This window comes from Cinclus cinclus, chromosome 4 (assembly GCF_963662255.1).
Source record: "Cinclus cinclus chromosome 4, bCinCin1.1, whole genome shotgun sequence".
Taxonomy (NCBI): Eukaryota; Metazoa; Chordata; class Aves; order Passeriformes; family Cinclidae; genus Cinclus; species Cinclus cinclus.
Window position 1 is genome coordinate 37,263,861 of NC_085049.1, and position 20,792 is coordinate 37,284,652.

Here is a 20,792-nt window from a genome sequence, read left to right on the forward strand (position 1 = left end):
GACAGTTCCATGGATTATGCATCAAATATGTGTTTTATTTGGCAGGACGAATGGGAGCTGGAGAAAAGAAAAATGCCTGCAGTGTACAATATAGACGTCCCTTTGGCTGTGCAGTCCTCAGTATTGCAGATTTGCTGGCAGGAGATTCAAAGGATGACCTTGTCTTAAAAGTCTACATGTAAGAAATGTTTTTTCCTTAAATTTTGCAAGCACCTTAGAATAATTTTGCATCAGAATCAGTGGTGTTAAATGCAGTGTGAGTAAATAGCTCTAGCTCCTTTCTTTTCCAAAAACATACAGTAGCTGTGTTTTTTGGCTTTTTTTTTTTTGCAGTGTGGAAATTTTGGCTGGTTCTACAGGTGTGGTTATAAAGTGGGATAGTATTAAAGATAAAGGCTACAACCTCTTAAGCATTTGTGTATGTACTGGCATTTTTCACATTATTCTAGTGCTCTTTTATTACGGCAATGTAAAGTGCTTTTAGGACTAATTTAAGTGCCTTGTACTGCCAAGGCATCTAGTGGAAGTATTTTGTAGTTACAGAGAAAAAGCAGGCCAAGTATCTTTTTGTGAAATGAAGCAACTATATAATAGGAATAACAAAAATATGGAAGACAGTGCTGGAGAATGAAAAAATTTAAAGTAGGTTTAAAAATGAATGCTTGATTAGACTAGTAGATTTTGGCAGATAGCAATTGGAAGAAAGTTCAGTATTCTAGTAGCAGCTCAATGCATGTAATTTCCTTGAAATTGATCTTGGACATTATAGTAAGAACTGTTTTGTGGAGTGGTCTAGTCTAACTACGTATACCTGGGCCACATATTGTCACATGTGTGAGAAAGTTCTGCCCTTGCCAGGGGTAGCTCAAACCTTGAAGGCATGGTGTCTTTGCTCTGGCTCCATCTGTGGTGAATTAGAACTGCTGGAAACAGTGCTGCAGAAAAGCACCTTGGTGTAGCAGTGGACAGGTGTGCTGCCTCTTATTTGGACCCCCAGAATATTAAAGTCAGATAAATGGTCACTCTTGGTTAACAAATTGCTAGGTTTGTGTACCTATTAAATTTTGGGGTTTTTTTAAAAAAGAATTGCCTGTTTGTTTTAAGATAACAAAAACATTGGAAGAAGAATTGTCTCTAGAAATAAGATTTAATGCTAAGGCTAACTCAAGTCTAAACTTTGAAAAGTGATCATTAAAACATAGTCAGGTTTTCCTTAAGGAAAACCAGCTATTTTCTAAGTGTATACTGAAATGTAATTTGCTCTCTCATTGACTCTCTCCCGAAGATAACAACCTTTTTAAGTAACTTTGAAGTGTATAGCACAGATTGATATATTTGCTAAGACCAGCTCTGAGTCCTGTGTTTTTTTGGGTGTGTCTCAAGATAGATTTCTTTGTGGGTTAGCCCTGAAGGATAGGTCTATACAGACATGAACTTGGTCATGGCTGAGTTCCTCAGCATAATTGTTCCTATTTTCTTTCCTGTTATCTTTCTCCTATCCTTTGCCACACAGAGCAGGTATTTCATGGTGCCTTTCTCAAATGGTAAGGGCACTCTTTCTATTGAGACAGGCGGATTCATGGGCTTTGTTAGCTCCTGTTGTGTTCTTTGTTTCATGAGCTAAAGAGGATTTATTTAGGGATATGCTGTGAAGTTCTGTTAAATTTGTATTCTCATTTCAGAATTAAGAAAGTTGTAATTTTTCTAGGTGCAACACAGAGAGTGACTGGTATCAGATCCATGAAAATATCATTAAAAAGCTGAATGCACGTTACAACTTGACAGGTTCCAATGCAGGTGAGTAATTTGCCACCTTTCTGTTTACATTCTTAGGTGTTTCTTAGTTTGCAAATGAGGTAGCTCTATTGTAGAAAGACTGTCATCTATGAAAGAAACATTTTGCACATAGAGAAAAGTAGTCAGATGAAAATGTACGTACTGCTGTTCATGTGCACATATAAAAATTAAACAAAATCACTCAATTTTCTTAAAGGAACTATATAATAAACTTGTATTCTGTGCTGAGGAGCTATGGTTTTCTGGAGTTCAGTTCTGGAGCTGATCAAATTATCGGTCCATATTGCTTGACATTTCTGCTTCACGTTTTCATCAGAAATATAAAATTTGCCATGGACATTACTGTCATGTTTTAGGAATGGAATCCCCTGGTTTAAGTACTCATATGAAAAAGAAAACCACCAGCCACTCTCTTGCCTCCTCTGGTGGGAGATATAAAAGGCAGAGTGCCTGAGGTGACATTAATACAATTTACTGGAAAGAGCAATGAGATGAGAAGAAGAAACAGAAACAGCAGCAATATTACTAACAAAAGTGTACAAGAGAGGGTGATTTGCATGCAAATGCTCACCGAGGGCCTGGGCAGCAATCAACAATGGTGGATGAGTTTCCCCTCTCTCCAGGCTTTCTCTTGACCTGAAGCCACACCTCTCCTTCCTGGAAGCCAGAGTTCCTTACTTCCACACCATCCATGATGTAGCTGGTAGAAAATAGCAAACTAGAAATACCTGCACGGCTCCAGACCTCACCTCTCATGGCCAAATCCAGAACTATTATATATTGCACTTCAGAAAAAAATGAATGTATATCTGCATTCCTACTGGTAGCTTTGTGTTCCAGCTGAGCAAGATGCAGAGCTGTAATTTAAGAACTTATCAATAGTCTTCCATGGTCAGCTGTATGTGACTGGAACTGTCTAAAGTAAATTTGTGTGTGACTTAAGGAATGAGACAAAACTGATCTTCGTTATTATGAGATGGTAGTTTGGCTCACAGCAGATGATGAACTTGTGGGGTCTTGGTTTTGGTTTTTTTGTTTGTTTTTTTTTGTTTGTTTGTTTTGCTTTCTTTTTTTAGTATCAACTTGCTAACTTTTTTGATTTCTGGGGGTCAAACCTGAAATGAAAACTGAAATAGAGGCTTGCAGGTCTATTGTCTCTATATTCAAATGTTGGTTTTCCCCGTGAAATGTCAATTAGTTGAAATGTGACCATAGAAAAATCTCATCTTCGAGGTTCCAGTATATTGTATTTGTAATGCCTTTCGTGTAGCAGACTTCATGCTTCTTTAACTAATTATATGGTACATTGCAGGCTTCTTTAACTTGATTTCAAGTGTAATGTTTATCTTGAAAATATATATTCTACCATCTTTAATGGATAATCAAGAAGCACATAAAAGTTAACAAGACTGAAGTTATATATTTAACCATTTCTGATTTATTTTCTCATATAGAATCTAGCCACATATATACATGTATTTAAGATTTAGACTATCATGGATCTTATTGGACAATAAGTATAAAAATCATGCACTGAAAATAGAAGCATACGTTACTGAGTATGTTTAATGTTTGACTTCTTAAATATGTTAATGATATTAATCAAGAAGAAACTTATTCTTGGTTGTTCTGACTGTCCATGCAATATGTGCTTAATCTGTGATGCATTGCTACTCCTACTCTTCTCTCATGAAATAAGAGTTCACAGTTAAATGTGCAGTTCTTAGAAGACATTGGATAAATTTGAATACTCTTAATTATGTGAATATTCAACATGAGAGATGTAGCATGTGAATTTCTTACATGTCTCAGGAGGCTGGAAATGGTAGTAAATGGAAGATTAGTTACATTTTGAAAAGGATTGTCAGGGTAAGGAAGGTGAAGAAGGAAGAGTAGCACAGAATTCCAGTAGTGGATGTGGAGGTTGGAGAGAGAAAGAGGAAGTGAGCAGTAATACCACTTGGAGTACCAAGCAAATGAAAGATTGACTATTAACTATGGAAGGTTACTTATATCACACACATGAAATTCATTATCTGTGACTCCTTAGCAGCCTGACAAAGCACTTGCAAGGTTTTAGCAATATGTTTAGATACTTCTGCTGACACCTCATGGAAAATATTGTTGTTACACTACTTTTTATTTTACATTTGCTGTCTTTTACTTTGATAGTGTTCTGTGGCTGGCTCTGAAGCCTCATTAGCTTTGGCTGCCACCTTGTTGTTGTCAAAAAAGATAACACCTTGCTTTGCAGGACAGAGGTCTTTTGTCTCCCTTAGGAACTGTTGTAGGTATGAGCCACATGCAGGAAAACTTGCCCTTTTCAAATCACCTTGAATTCTTAGAAAATACTTAGAAAGGAAGCAAAGTAAAAACAACAGCAAAGATGCTTCAGACTATTGTCTGTTCTCTAAGTTTGTTCCCTCTTCATATTCCTGTACAGTTTCTTGCAAGTCAGGAGATTTTACACACTTTAGTTCCCACGAATTGTTGTGTCTCCCTGCTAAAACACTTTATCAGATAGTTCATAATATTCTTCAGGAAAAAAAAAAATCCAGTTTTTGTGTCAATCTGAAAAGGAGCTCAAACTGTGCTTTGAGTGTCTTCCATGAAAAATGCAAAGTGACAGACTATAGCATTTGTATTTGCCACTCAACCCCTACCACCAAAAACCTACTTTTTCTGCTTCAACTCATGACAGTTCTAAAATACAGAATCCTCTTGCATCTTATTCTCAGTTTGTGTCTAAAAAGATCAAATAAAGGCAAATGACTGTCACTTCTTTATAAAGCCCAAAATGGAGCAGGGGACAGGTGTTCATCCCCTTTCCTCTTCTCAGTGGTGCAGGGATGGAAGGAAGGAGATTCTCTCATGGGTAATTTAGTATGCTTTGCTGGAGTGGGAACTGCAATCTGTTTTCTGTATGAATTTCCAATCTAACAGAGTAAAGTAGCAGGTCATAGATGCAATTCCCATTCACCACTGGGCTTTGCAGCTGGTGTGAGTTATCACAGAACTGTAAAACACATGGTTGCCTGGTGTTAGGAGATCAATATTGTAAAGGCCAAACTGTACAACCTTTGCTGCATTTAGTAGCAATGTTATTCTTAGATTTAGTTTCTGGTATTTGTTGAATGTCATTATTACATAAATCGGGTTTCAGTAACATCTGGAGCAGAGCTGGCTGCAAAATCTACCTTTTGAATCATATTTTTTTCTTAGAATTAGAAGCTGGTTACTTTGTTTTAAAATGCAAAAAGAAGTGGAAAAACTAACATTCCTGCGTAGACATCACACTTAATTACATCAATTTTGTGAGGAAAATAGCACATTTCTGTCTTTGTATCTGTAGAACCAGGGATCTGATTCGGAAAAGGATTTTCAGTCAGTCTTGCATGTCCCAGATGAGCATGCTAATTGCTTGACTTCTCCAAGTTCCCTGCAGCAACTATTCAACTTTGCACATGATCTGAAAATATTCATGATACCATGGGGAAAGTGGAAGTGGCTCTAAAGCCTTCTGAGTAGCACATAATTTTCTTAAGTGTGATCTATATTCATGTCCTCTTACCAAATCCTACAGAGGATAGATTTAAGCCTGGATCTCATGGTATATATGAATGTTCTCCCCAGTGAGTTACCTGATAAAAATCATATTTAAATATCAATGAAATGCACTACAAATTTAATTTTCTTCATATTCCTATGAAGACTGAATTATTTACTTTTAAGGAGATTCAAGACATTCTGTTTTGCTCTGCTTTTCCCTTTAGGCTCCTAATAGTCTCAAGTGTAAGCTTTTCTGTAAATGCTGATTAGGATTTCCTTACAACAAGTCTTGAAAAGTTGCATGTGACTGATGCAGTAATTCTTGGGAGCTGAGAAAGGGATACATGTGCTTTTCAGTTGTGACAGCAAAGGAGGTAAAAATCCTTTCATATCCTGTAGAGGTTAAATTACTGATGTAAGAAATGATAAACACATCTTGCTTCTCTGTAGCTTTGAACTTGTGTAGAGTCCATGAAAATAACTAATGTAGTGGGAAAGTCTTTCCCTGTGCCATTATCTTGGAATGTTCTGATGAACTAGACATGAGTGATATAACCTAATTGCATTTTTACTGAATGTAGTGTGGTGTATTCTGTGGTAGCAATGCCAAGCTTACTTTGCAATTCCACTGGAAGCACTGTTAATTATACATTAACTTTAATTGATGTGAGTGCTTGAAACGAGATTGCCCTGATTGAAGCATGCAGGACTTGAAGCCCATGTGTTGATAGATGTTTGTTGACAATACAATCATGAGGAAAGAAAATCTGTCATCTTAAGGAAAAATCATGCATCAGATCATACAGTATGTTGGGGTGGAAGGGTCCTCAGGAATTTATGTGGTCCAACATCAGCAGAAAGAGGAACCTACCTCAAAGTGAGATTGAACTTCTTAGAAGTTCAGTGAGGTTGCTCATTCAAATAATTTTGACTTTAATTCAACCAATCTAAAGTAAGTTTCATAGAACTTCCTTCTGGTTAGGGAACTATTTGTACCTCATACTTGGGACTTTTTTCCTGCAGTATGCCTGTCAATTGCTACTAAGTTTCAGTCTGGCTCAGTGGTCAAATAAGGCTTGGTCAGAAAAGCCATGATGTAGACCAGCCCACTGCATGAAGTCATCTGACAAGATACAAGTTCTGGGACAAGTATGACAATGGAGATGGTTAGAAAAAGTGGTACAAACTTTGGGGCTTTCTTATGCCTATTTACTTGCATTCAGCAGTTCCTTGGCACTCTGATGATATAATTTCTCCACGGTTACTGTCAAGCACTGAGAAATTTAAAGGAATGTATACTTTCTTAGATTTCCTATTTCTCAAGAAGTAGTTTTGGCTTACCAATTCCTTGATTTGGAGCAGGGATCCTGTTAGAGTCGTTGTTTACCTTGCAGGGGAGAAACTGCAGAGACTCCTTAATCAAGAAGCATCATTTTTTCACACTTGTGAAGTGAAAAGCTGTAAGAGATCAAATGCAACTGGGAATTGGTATATCAGTATATAAGTGTATAAATCAGTATAAGTGTATAATCAGTATAAGTTTAGAAAATTTCTAGGAATAGAGCTCTGGTAACTTTTCCAGATACCAGAAGTAATGTGACTGTGTTTGCATGACACTACCCCAGCAGTTCACAGCATTACCCCACTCAGAGTTGTAGCAAGGAGAGCTTTTTCCTTTGAATCAGCACAAGAAATCTCAGATGGGAAACTAGATGTGCATTCTCTGCTAGAAACAGCTATGAGTTTTAGCCAAAACGAAAGCATAGTGAAAAATTTACAGTGAAAATTGACTGGAGCAATGACTGGGGAACAATGAGGAGGAATGATAGCAGGAGCAGTAACAAGAACTTCACAGAGAAGGTAAAACAGAATTAAGTACATAACTTTTACGTAAGTCCTGGGCATATAATTAATCACAGAAAAGATTTCTGATGTTTGTATTTTCTCAACAAGGTTCTGAGGTGTCAGCATTGCTTTGAAATGTCTTTTTTATCTTCACATGGCTAACATTTAAACATCAAGAGCATTTGCTTAGTTACTCTAGTTCTAGGACAATTAATAAATCACTTTAAATCTTTGTTTTGTGACAAGGAGATTATGTATATTCCAGTTTGATGTGTTTAAGAATTAGTTGTCACTGAAGGCTGCTGTTTGAAATATATTTCAAATAAGAATACTGCTTTTATGTGCTTCACTAAGTATACAGTCAATCAAGGCATTTTTTTGTTCTCAAAAATGCTAAAGTCAAGAGATTACGCATATAAAGAATTTTGCACATGAAGTGTTGTTCCAAGATCATTTGGCCCTGAAGAGATAAGGGTGTAATAGGGTTAAATTCATGTTGTTCTCTTCAGTGTTGCTAAAATATTTGTTTTTAGAGAAGAATGAAAAATATGCTATTGGGTAGTGTCAGGGAGATCATCTGTTCAGTAGAAACTCTGATTTGTTATTTAAGTCAGTACTACAATAATAGAATGATAGAATCATTTGGGCTGGAAAAGACCTTTAAGATCAAGGAGTCCAACCATTAACCCAGTGCTGCCAAGTGGGTCTTTTAAATATCTCCAGGGATAGTGACCCAAGCACTTCTCTGGACAGCCTTTTCCAATGCAGTTTCCTCTTATTACTTGTAACTGGAGAGTAGAGATGGACGCCCCACCTCACTGCAACCTCCTGTCTGGTAGTTAGAGAGCTCCCCTCAGCTTCCTTTCCTCCAGATTAAACAACCCCAGCTCCCTCAGCTGCTTCTCATAAAAACTGTGCTCCAGACCCTTCACCAACTCTGTTGCCCTTCTCTGGACATGTTCCAGCACCTCAGTTTCCTTCCTGTAGCAAAGAGCCCAGAATTGAATGCAGGATTTGAGGTGTAGCCTCGCCAATGCTGAGGGCAGGGGAACAGTCACTGCCCTGCTCCTGCTGGACATGTGATTCAAGTGGCACTCAATTTAAAGCCAGAAATTCTTGCTAAGGCTGCATAATAAGAATAGCTGGTTCCTATTTCTATCTTGGAGTTGCGTTATGTTTTTATAAGCCTTTTCCAAAAATTTCTTCTACTTGTTGGATAATGTTGACTTATTCACAAGTTCTTTACATTTGTTACCTAGGTTCTTATGCTGTTGGGGATTTGGTTTTTGACATTTGGCTCAGCCACCTAGTAAACAGCTGTTTCCTTTGAAAAAAGACACATAGCTGGAATGCAAATAGCTACATTTCTAATACAGTTCTGTTTGCACGAAGAGCTACACTTCATGAAGGAGAAAATAACAAGTGCTTCCTTGGAACCGTTTGTCTGTTATTTGCACTAGAAGCAATATAAACCACTTATAGTTGCTGAATTGTGTCTTCTGCACACTCCATGATATTCTAGCTAACCATCCAGTTTTTTAAAATGTAATTTCAAAAAGTTTTGTGCAAGATGGTTCACCTTTGCAGTATAACATTGTAGTGTGCAAAGGGGTGCTAACATGCCCAGTGACTTCTTAATAGAAAAGGGCAGCAGTGGGCTTGCTAAGGCAAGAACTGGAGACATTATTTCTGAAATCTTTATTGTCTTTATATGGTAGTTAGACTAGATGCTTATAATAGTAATTTAGCCTTTTGGTCCTTGTGGTAAGTCTGGCAAGAAATAGTTGAGGTTCTATCGTCTACCCTTTAAATAAATTCCAAGCCAGTTTTCCTATGACAGTTAAATGTTATTTGCATTTAAGTGTTTCTGTTCCATTTGAAGAAGAACAACATCACTACTTTATACACTTACGGGCATTTCTGACAAAAGTCTTGGGTACAAGAGCTCCAAGAAAGCTGTCAAAATGTTGCAATGCCATTCATGCCTTCTTTTTTTTTTACTGAGCTAAACCTCAGAATTTAAAGCTGAGGAAAAGAGGAGTTCAGAGTTTCCTTTGATAATTCAAATTAATCAGAATGAAGTCTTCAAAAAGGCCGTCAAGGACTGAATCTAGCTCTCCTTTTCTAATCTCTATTCACAGACTGTAATTTGTGGGACTTTCTACATAGAGTTTTCTGTGGCCAAGGTTTATGCAACTGGTTGTCCCAGATCACAATAGATCAGTAAACCATTTGTTTGTGCAAATCTACTGGTTTTACCTTTAACTTTTTATTACCTTTGCACTTAAAACACTAAGGGAAATGGGACCCTCCTGTAAGCCCTCAGAATGCGTTTAACACCTTTAGGCAGCTTTATATGGACAGATGCCTTATTTTATTACCTTTCTTAAAATACAAACAGTGCTGAATAATGTTCTGTCTGAGGTTTATTGTTTTTCTTCTGTCAGTTTTCTGAGCAGCTGCTATGCATTTTCTTCCTAGTATGATCTAGGATTCTCTGCTGCCAGTAGATGGAAGCTGAATGTAAATTCTTTCCCCTCCCCCAGAAGCTCAAATGCAAATAAAGGGTCTATAAGCATAATGAACAGATGCCTTTTGTCATAACTAGATGCAGAAATCAATAATACAGTACAAAAGCTGTTTGAAAGTAAAATGACAAATCTAACAAAAATCTGGGATGCTTATTCAGCAGCTTGACAATTTTCTGCATTCTCTTTCATCTGAATGATAAAAATGTCTTGTGTTGAAATTTAGTACAAGTTAATAGTAAGAAATTTCATGTGCTTGCAAAAGAAATAAAAGCATATCTATTTGCAGAGTATTGTAGTAGTGATTTCAAAACTGGGGTAAATAAATAATAATAGCTAACACAAGAAGTTTTAATTACCACTGGGAAGGTAATTGATTTTTTTTCTGAGGGGACAAAGCTAGACTACATGCCTTATTAAAGAAAATGTGCCAGTTCTTCAGAGACTGGATAATAATTTTCATTGTTATGTTTCCATGTTATAGAAATGGAAAATGTATAGTTATGAAGTTTTTGATGGCTCCCAGTTGTCATAGATGGTGTACTGGTCGTAGCAACCACAGTCAGATGCAGTGTATGGTGACATGTTACAAATATCTATTTTGCTTTGTCTGTGAACAGCTATACCACCACAAAATTTTCTAATTTTTTCCTAAAGCTAATGATTTTGCTGTGTGCAGTCCTCCTGCTGTTGGCAAGGATGAAACCCACTAGATCAGGTTGCCCAGAGCCCAGTTTAACGTGGCCTAGAACACTTCCTGGAATGGGACATCCACAATTTCTCTAGGCATCTTTTATCAGTCACTCACCACCCTCGGTGGTGTTAGGAATTTCTTCCTAACATTTGGTCTAAATAATCTCCCTTTTAGTTTAAGGGTGCTGTGTTTCAACTTGTGAGTTCCTCTTCAATCTACTTTTTTTTGTAATATGCCTGAGGGAGTCTCTCTTAAGATGAATCTTCACCCTTCTGAAAATCTGAGTGGAATGTGTCAGTATGTTTTAAACTGTTAGTTAACACACACTGATATTTTGGTAGCTCAATTTATAATAAGCTTACAAACCGTCAACTCTTGTTAAATGTGATTTATTCCATTTTTTTAAGTACATCTTCCCCATTATTTTTATTATATTTGCATGGCTCTTCAGTCATGATGAATGTTTACTTTCTTTAGCAAATGTATTGCATCTTTATAAACCCATGAATATGGGATTGCTGTGGCTTGCAACTGGCCACAAGCTTAGTATTTAGCTGACAACAAGAAGGTCCTCTTGACTTATCTGGCTTTGGCTGGCTGGACTTGTCTTACCCTGCCTGGAGATTTATTCTGACTTGTAAAAGCATAAATTTAATGACAAAATAATAATTTTTATCTGCCTTCTTGTAGCTCTTGCTTAGTTTTGTGCAGCTGTGTGGTGTAACCCACCCTGGTATATATGCTTTGTATTTAGCAAATAGCTATAACATGTAGTTACTCAGTGTAGAGTTTACTGTCTATAACCCTAGATTAAAATGGAACAAGAAGAGTAAAGATGTGACCATAATGGGCACCTTGAAAGTACTGGCATAGGATGGTACTAGAGGCCTGTGAACAGCTCACCAGTGGCCAATTATTGGTCATCAGATAGTGTGATATTGGCAGCAGAATTAAACCAGTTTTTGGGGAAACCCTTTTATATACAGTATGTTCCTTTTACCCATCTCAACATCCCAAATGTAACAAATCATTGGGAATTCAGGCAACCTGTTCTGTAATGTGGGTATCACACCTCAGTAAGAGTATGCCTCTTATGATTTTATGTTCTTAATGGAAGATAGCCTGAGTGCCTTTGAAAAATTAGTGAAGCTTTGACAGAGCAATCTGATTGCTTTCCTGGGACTTATGTTCTTTTCACTGATTACATAAAGTCAGTGTGTTCCCAACTTTAGTGTTTTTACTGGATTTATCAGTTCTACTTCCCTTCTTGTCAATTCCCTTTTGTTTAGCAACTGGGTCCTCAGTGGCAAGACTGCTTACTTGAGGACTTGATTTTAAAAAGAAAATGCACTTCCCTGTGCATCCTTGCTTTGTTTCCATTCTGGTTGACTTTCACTCTTTCCTATTTACTGGTGCCTTTATGCCATATAACATTTTAAAGTAACTTTGGTATCTATAATCCAGTGTTCTTTATTTGTCTGAAAAGCTGGGGAATGCATGCCTTTTATATTCCAAAGATGGATTTTAAACTATAGGTAAAATGACTAATCAGTGTTTCAAGTGTGTTCACTGCGAGACTTCTTGATGCTTTTTTCGAACAATGAATGCCATGAAATACAGAGCTTTACATCTTTCTTGCCTTGCATGAGCAAGTAGCTTGAAAACCTTGACAGATAGCTTTTTTTCTCAAGTTAAAACTGTTTAGCTACTGATGAGGTTTTTTTGACATCTGATTTTAGAGTTGAATAAAATTCTTCAAGGAAACCTGTGAAATTTGTATTGAAAGAAAGTCGGATTTAGGGTCTTCAACCCTTGTTTAGAAAACACAACTTTACACCAGGTGGTGTACAATATCTGATTAATGCTGTTGTGGTAGATGTGATTTGTAACAATAGCAAATGGATTTTTCATGTTTCCAAGGAAACGGTGCAATAGGGGCATGTGAGGGCATGATTATACATGTGTATGTATAAAAATTTCTTAAAATATAGAAGCAGCAAGATTGGGGTGGGCTAAATATCCATATTTATGAAGAAGCTCTACCCAGCTTAGCTCTTCCCATACAGCAATGGAAAGCCTTTCACCTGCTCTAACAGAGCCCAAATTCTGCCTGTATGACTTTGTAGCAAGCATCTGTACAGTCAGCTACTCACAGTGTGGTTTCTTTTCTCACCTGCCCAAATAATAATTGTCACTATTTCCTAAAGGTTGTTCGCTGTATAACCATAGAACAAATTGCCCTTCAAAAATAATTAATGTCCATGGCATTAAATACAGTCTTTAAAATAGAAATTAATTCGCTGAGTCCTTTTCCTTGTAAGACTTGTTTACATACCCAGTTGGAGATATGTAGGCGAGCTGTTTTTCATGAGAAGGAAAGTTTGGTCAGAGTATCGCATTCTCTGGAGTTGCCAAAATAAGAAAATGTAAGTGTACGTAAGAGGAAAAATATAAAAGTTGTCATGGTAATTAGATATTTGATCTGTGGGAGCCTGGACTGGCAGTATGTAGTACAGAGTTTTGAGCACTGACTTTAGATACTGCCAGAGTTCAAGTAAATTTATTCAGTTAAACAGTAACATGGTTGTAGGGAAAACTTCTTTCAAATCTGAAAGGACTGATGACCTTGTTGTTTAGTCTGTGTTGTACATATTATTTGCTTCAGCTTAATCTCAAACTCGTTATGAGTCGTCTTCTGAGTTTTTTTAATTGTCTATTTATTTCCAGTTGTTTAGTGTATTCAAAGAGTCTGCTTTTATCTTCTCCTTGATCTGTATATTGACACGTGCTACGCTGTAGTAATGCTGAAGGTCAGGCAAGATTAATCTTCACAAGCTGTGTCATTCTGACACTTTCCTCAGTGATTATATTTGAAATAACCAAAAGGCATGCCTGTTCCTTTTGTTAATCTCAATGTAATGAAGTATTCTCTTAGCAATATATTTGTATACTGCAGATGTAGTAGAAGTTATGCTTCCTTGGTTCTATATGAATAAAAATTGGAAAATTATTATATGACTGCCCTTGCATTTTGCATGTGTTCTAGTAAATATAAGAAAGAGTGTGATTAAATGAACGTTGAAAAAAATTGTAGTTTCTGTCATTATGAAATTACTGTTCCTAAGAATACCCATTATGCTACATGAGTTTACTAGAACTTTTTTCTTCAGATTTTGGATTAATAAATTGTATTGCTTTATATCAGGTGATATGAAGTGATGCACCATGATGAGGCTTCTGTTTCACCATAGCTCAAGATCATTGTATGTGTACTTATTCTTGCATGCCAGTAAAGGCAGGATTACATTGAAAGGAGTGAAAAATTGAAATAGTAGCAAATACTCTGATTGAAATTTCTCCAAACTGACTTCTTTCTAGTTCTCTTTTTAGTTAAAACATTAGTCCATCCCTACTGAGATAATTATTGTACATGTCATTGGAGTTCAATTACACATCAGTAAGAATTTGCTAATGCTTTTTCATGGGAATTTGTTTGCAAGACTTTACTGATTTTTGGGTGTTGATACCCTTCACAAATACAGTTAAAAATTCAAGTGGGTTGGCTTGTTATTACTAAACTTCCTCTGAATTTTCTGTTCTCAAGAATGCTTATATATACTTCCAAATGTATAATTTTTTAAAGAAGTACTGATAATAATCTGTTTGAATGTCTCATTTTTCCTTGTTTTTTTCTTCATTTTCAGGTCTGGCAGTTTCTCTTCAGTTGCTTCATGGAGACATAGAACAAATTAGGAGGGAGTATACATCCAGATTTACCCATGGAGTATCCATAACAAGGAAACTAGGTTTTTCCAATATTATAATGCCTGGTAAGTTAAAGAGAAAACTATCCTAATAAGCAGTAAAGGAAAGAACTTACGAGAAATTACTTGATTTTCAGCTGGTTTTCAAATTAATACTGTATTCTGAAACTTCTTAAACAGTTCCCAGGACTTTAATGGTATATTTTTTTCATAAAGATAGAAGAAAACTGTGTCCCAATGTTCCCATTACATTATATTGTATAGTTACTGTTCTAGTGTCAAAAAGCATATGGCTAAAGCAGCCTTTTTTGAAAGATGGAACCTCACTTTATAGAAGTGAGGATGCCTGAATGCAAGGCTGCTGAGCTCTATGCAGGTAAAAAGATAACCAGCAGAACATTTTGTTCATAGGAGCTGGTAGCTTTCTAAATAAAGATTCACAGAATTTCAGTGGTACTGTACAACTTCTGTTTTCATGAGGTTTGTGTCCCCAGTATTGGAAATTATAGTAATGGGTAATAACATAGATGTAGAAAATGTATTTTGTATTTATTATATGACAAAATATGCAAGTACTTAATCCAGTGCTAAGGAAGGTGGGAAGATTGTGTCAGTGTGAATGTGAAGAAGCAAATATAGGAAGAAGTTCATAGAAAAATTTATAGCTTTATCCCTGAAATGAATTTTTTTAAAAATTCAGTGGGTTGCTTGAAATTAGGAAGCAAATGTCTCTTTAAAGGAAAATCATACTTTCAAGCAGATCAGTTTGGCATGATTATGATGTTATGTTGTTGCTGAGAAATGTTGCAGGGAGGAGCTCCCATCTTGCTTTCAGCTGAGTCCACACGTACAGTCTTGACTTTCTCAAATGTAAATCATCCTCATGACTTTCTGATTATTAGTAGAGACTATCTTCTACATATAAAGATGTCTTTGCATTCCTGTGAGCCTAAATCAGAAGTAAAACTAAGGTTCTGAGGCAAGAATAAATAAACTTTTGTACTTCACTAAACGAGGAGGTCTAAATAGGCATTTGAAACTCTGTAATGAGGCTCAGCTTTAGCTGTGAGCATTTATTTCTCTTGAACTTCTGCCTGAAACTTGACAGCTGAGAGTTCACTCTTGTGTGCTTACTGCCAGTTAAACATCTGTTCTTCTGCATCCTTGATCAGCACTACTGGTCACTTAAAACATGCCCATAACACAAGTTAATAAAACAGTTTCAGCACTACAATGAAAATGGTATGACTGCAGTATTTAGAATAATAAAATGCATGAGTAAGGTGCCATTTAATTTGAAGTTATTTTATATATATATACTCCTGGTGGAAGCAATTCAATTGAAATTTTATTGCTTGTTATCTAGGCTTTATTTGTTGTCTTATTGTTGGATTTGAAATTTGAATCAAATGGGTGTTGTAGATAATCTGGCAGGTAGCAGTGGAAACAGTTTTGCTGAGCACACAGTAAATCCCATTAGGAATCATTTCTCCAGTTATCTGTGACCTGCTGCTCTGTGTTATCAAATTGCTATGTTCTATAAATAGATCTGTTACCCCCTCATTTTCTAGTTGAGATATAATGTGATGTACTAAACTGCAAAACACATGTTATAGCAGAGTACAGTGTAATCAGCTGCTGGAGGAGTTTCTTAGCTTAGTTTCAAACAATTATGCAGGTTCACTTTGTCATTGTTTTAGTTAAAAAGTAATATATGGCTTCTGGTATAGTGCTTTCTCAGTCCAATTGTATGCATGCATCAGTTTAAGTAATGTACAACTTCTGTGTTTACTGGCATGGAGGGGATTTCTCCTAAAGAGAAATAATCATCTCAGTCTTGCAATGACGAGTTTCAAGGACTAACCAGTGCAGTGTGCCCTAGGCCCTGAAATGCCCTCAGCTACCGAGCCTTTGAAATGCTTTTCTATTTCAAATTCCAATTTTATTTTTCTTCTGGTGGTTTGTTTTGTTTTGTTTTTTTTTCAGACGAATTAGAGAATTTCATCTTTTGCCACTAGAAATGGTCATTAATTAGATGTTATTTTATATTTTTGTTGAAAGGATGTTGCTGTGGCTAATTAGCATTTAGGTTAGTGTTGTGAATAAGACCCTCTTGAATTATTCAATAAGAAATGCTTCATGCTGCTAAACTGCAGTATCTCTCTTAAAAATTCCATATTTTAAGTCTCTCTCCTGTTCTAGTGTATTTAAACTCTCTCTGACCTTCTTTTTTTTGTCATATGAATCCTTTTCTCAGTGGAGGTTTTGCTGTGAGAAGTAACTGGGATCAGCATATGTGCCAAACCCGAATTGACAATAATAATGCATTTTTTTACAGAGTAATGCTTTTTCTGTCACTGCAGCTTGACAGCCTGAAACCACAAAATACACTATCCAGGACCCTTGGAATTTCTTAATGAAGAACTCCAACTGGTTTAGGAAATTGAGTAGATGGCTGGGAAATAGTAGGTGGGCTATGATTCAAAAAGGCTGTGAAATAGGTAACTCACTTTATTCTAGCCAACAGAAGGAGGACAGGCAGTGAAAGTGTCAACTTGTGAATATAATCAATATGCATTTTCTAGGTTTGGCCAGGATTTCAGGGCAGACTGGTAAAATCTATTCCAGTGTTCTAATGTGGTTGGCTGTAGATAGACAGCCAATATTATCAGGAAGCTTTGTATAACATTGAACATCTGTGCTTGCACACCGAGTTTGTGTTCACAATTTCCTGACAGCCACATCATTACTTAGTATATAAAATTTAGCTTTTGATATTTACAAATGTAGTGTGCTTTTGAGGAGCACTCTGAGTTAAATTTACATACATAATAGGTAATGAAATAGGGTAGTGGAAGCCCTTTTTCTATGCATACTTTTACCAGCTTTTTTTCGCTTTTATGTAGTTCAGTGTTATAGAATCTCTTTCCAAATTTGACTTGGAGCACTTGTATCAGTGCATACCTTCAGTGCTGTTCATGCTCATGTGTTATAAATGTGCATGTACATGTTCTTTGGTATCATTGTGGGAAATATCTAGTTCTGTAAATAAGCCTGATCACTCAGATGTGTTGTCTGGACTTTTTAGAATTAGAATAAACCCTAGCACAGCTGTTTGTCTAAATGCAGACTTAACTGGCTTCACTAGATGCCTCCCAGTTGTAAACAGACTAAACTTCTGTGTGATAAGCATCCATATAGGTGCACGTGTTCCTTTGTTGTGCATTCCAGATCAGAACTGCATCTGCTTTATTTCATTTAAGCTACACTGTTCTTTACAGTGCTAAGTCTATTACTGGGAGTTTACTGGCAGTTGTTCTCTTAACTGCTTGGTACATTCAAAGACAAAATCCGTTCAGTGAGACACTAGCACGTAGAGTAATTTTGTCATCTTCCTGTAGAATACATTTTTCACTGAGCAATTCTGTGAGGTCCAAGTCTTACTTCCTAGAATTTTACCTACAAACTTCCTCTATGCAGCTTTGTCTATAGTAATACAACAAGATAATTCTTACTTAAAACAGCTATGGATTTGATTTTGAAAGGCTCTCTAGCTTATAGGGAACAGTAGCTCAAAATGTCTTTGTCCATAAAATATACTTTGGTGTGTAACAATTGGCCTGTTGGGTGACATCTAAAAAGACAGGTGGACAATTAGCTATAGCCATCCTTTTTTCAGCTTATTATCTGAACTGGTCCCATTGCCACTGCTGCTATCTGATCACCGCATGCTTTTATTTTAAGGATAAGAGTTAATATTTCTTCATGTCCATCCAAATTATTAAACTCTTATCATATTAGAAGACGCTAAAGAATTCATGCATCACTACAACTACATCCGCTACAACTGTTGTAGTCAGTCCTGACTGGACAAGTCTTGGCTTGTAATACTTGACTAAGAATTTTTTGGCCCTTTTCTAATTCTGTGATAAATTTTGACAAATAGCATTGCTACATGTAGCTACAGTATCAATTTTTGTAGCAGAATTTTCATTCTTTCTAGCTTAATTTTTCAAGATTAAGAGTTGCATTTTGTTTCAATGTTGTCTTTTTCTTTTTTTACAATTTCTGCTCATTTAGCAGGTAGAATTAAGTGCCCGGGATATTTGATGTGCTTTTAAGTTTCCTAAATTTAGCTTTCATATATTTAATTTAGGAGAAGTAGCTGAATTTTTTACGAGCACATCTGCATTGCTGTGTTTGTCACCTTTTAATTTCATCAGATGTCCTTCTGCTGTCCAGTTAAATCTCATCAGATCCTGTATTAATCATGTGTATTAATCATGCCTTCATATGGATTATTAGAAGCTTTTTTCATGTACAAATATGCACTCACCAACCTTTCTTACTATTTTCAGAAGCTTTTAAAAATAAAACTATGTTGTAATGCACGTTTATGGTTTTGTGTTGCACTGAGGATGGTTTGTTCTGTTTCCCCTCTCGGTTTGTAGCGTCGCTCTCCCCTTCCCTTAACCCCCCCCTTTTCCCCCTGGCCAGCCTAGTAAGGAGAAAATATTGAAAATACCCCACGTTTCCCATGCTCTCTCTCTTTTTCCCTGGAGCTCTTCAGGACAATAAACTTGGATCATCCCGGGAAGGAGAGCCTCCTCTAATCTTTTGCCTTTGTCCATGCCAGATAAAAATTCTTTATCTCTCTGACCCCAGCTAGCCGAGGCAGGTCAGAAAGACCAGGGGAACCCTGGCAGTTGGCGCCCAACGCGGGGCATTTTCAATCCCAACTCAGGGGCGGAGGAACCCCGGGTCACAGCCACTCAGGGCTGGCCAGGGGGAAAAGGGAGGGGTTAAGGGGAGAACCACGCTACAAACCGAGAGGGGAAACAGAACAAACCATCCTTAGTGCAACACAAAACCATAAATGTGTATTACAACAAAACTAGAAGTAGCATCTTTGTCTTTTTATACAAACGATCTCACAAAATTATGTCTTTGTGATAACATTCATTTTCAATTATGTGATTTTTGACTAGAGGCATTGATTCTTTCAAAGCATAGAAAAGGATTCCAGAGAGAGCAAAAATGCAAAGAAAGTTATGGAATATATTGTCTTCATCATGGTGTCTGTATCTACCAGTGAGCTTGGAGTTAGTAAACAGCTGTTGATTCTTGGAGAACAAATCTATGTCTGACACTTCAGCATTTTCTCCCTTGAGCACTGGAGTGAGTTTTTCTGAACTTCTTTATACTACATGAAGTACAAACAGTTCAACTTCTGCCACTGGATATGTTAGTTACACAAAATATGTTTAAGCAACATAGTGGAGTAAAGACACACCTTGCATTTTCACCTTTCACAAAATTGTAGTACTCTAGGGGGAATAACCTGATTTGCAAATCCTATTTTAAAAACATTAATCCTGTCTGTTGAAGGAATTAACATTTGTACAAGTCACTGGAGAAAAGAAAGCTAGAACAAATTTGGTTAGACAGGTGCAAGGAACATGTGTATTGTTTTCCTTCTCCTTTCCATCTCCTCTATCTTTATTTTTTTGGTTCATTAGAAACTGAAAGAAAAAATAGAAACTGTACTTGCCTTAATTTAAAACCTCTGGAAATGTAGAATGGGGGAAGTGCTTTCTGCAGAATAAGCTACATTTCTACTGAGTATAGAATAAGTAGCAGTGATGCGTGGGAAGTGTATGCAAAGATAATTATAGTTTGGAATTTTTTCTTTGATAAACTGGGTAAGGAACACTGGTAAACCAACAAGTGAATGCTTTAAATATGTAAAAATAAGCATTCTTTCAAAATTCTATTGGAAATATTTTCTTTATTTTTGAAGCTAGACAAAGTCAACAGGTCAAAGTTTTCTGCTGAAAAAAGTTTGCAAGTCTTTTATTCCTCACTTGTTCAAAACAACTTGTTTTACATCTGATTGTTAAAAGGAATAGAAAAAAGTCACAGAACAATTGGGTATTTAGTGGTAGATGTACAATTCATTTGAAATCTGAAAGCATTTGTTTGAGAATTCCTTGTAAAGGACATTTCATTTGCTTAATCAGATGTTTTCTGGTGAGTGTCTTAGGGCTTGTTGAATGTTTCTTCAGTAAAGCTGAAAATTCAGATAATGTTTTGTTTAAAAAAAAAAAGTATAGTAACTGAGAAAAGTACTAAACAAATCACTTCATTCATCTCTGATTAAAATGCCCAAGTCTACTTAATCCTATAATAAAAAGGCAGTGATGTTACCAAAGTGACCAGTGCTCCCAAAATCCTATAATTTGCAAAGTTGTTTTAATTAAGTTTCTCATATAGAAAAAAGAATGCCAGTCATAACATATAAAGTAGCTGCTAGTATATAAATAGTAGAAATTGCCTAAAATTTTTCTGCCCATCCACTGTAATAGACTTAAATACAGACACACAACCTGCCCCAAATAATTTTTTGTCAAGTATCACCCAGAAGGTCCCAGTCTCAGAGTTTTCCTTTGTATGTATATATTTTGGCATGAAGTAAAATGTTTTCTCATTCTTGGGTCATGTGTGTATATTATTCATAAATATTGTGAATGTGTGCAAAGCTCACGTGCTTGTTCTTTGCCTCAGTAATGGAGAAGTGAAAGTGAGCTCTGGGAAAAGGCGCTTAACAGACAGCTG

The 20,792-nt window shown here is 36.4% G+C and overlaps 1 protein-coding gene across 1 annotated transcript in view; it reads left to right on the forward strand.

Moving 5' to 3' along the window:
- DOCK4 (dedicator of cytokinesis 4) overlaps positions 1-20,792 on the forward strand; it is a 160,530-nt gene that overhangs the window by 51,619 nt on the left and 88,119 nt on the right. The window contains exons 11-13 of the mRNA XM_062492503.1: positions 46-178; positions 1,709-1,797; positions 14,118-14,243. Of these exons, the coding sequence (XP_062348487.1) occupies positions 46-178; positions 1,709-1,797; positions 14,118-14,243 (348 nt within the window). The remainder of the gene's footprint in view (positions 1-45; positions 179-1,708; positions 1,798-14,117; positions 14,244-20,792) is intronic.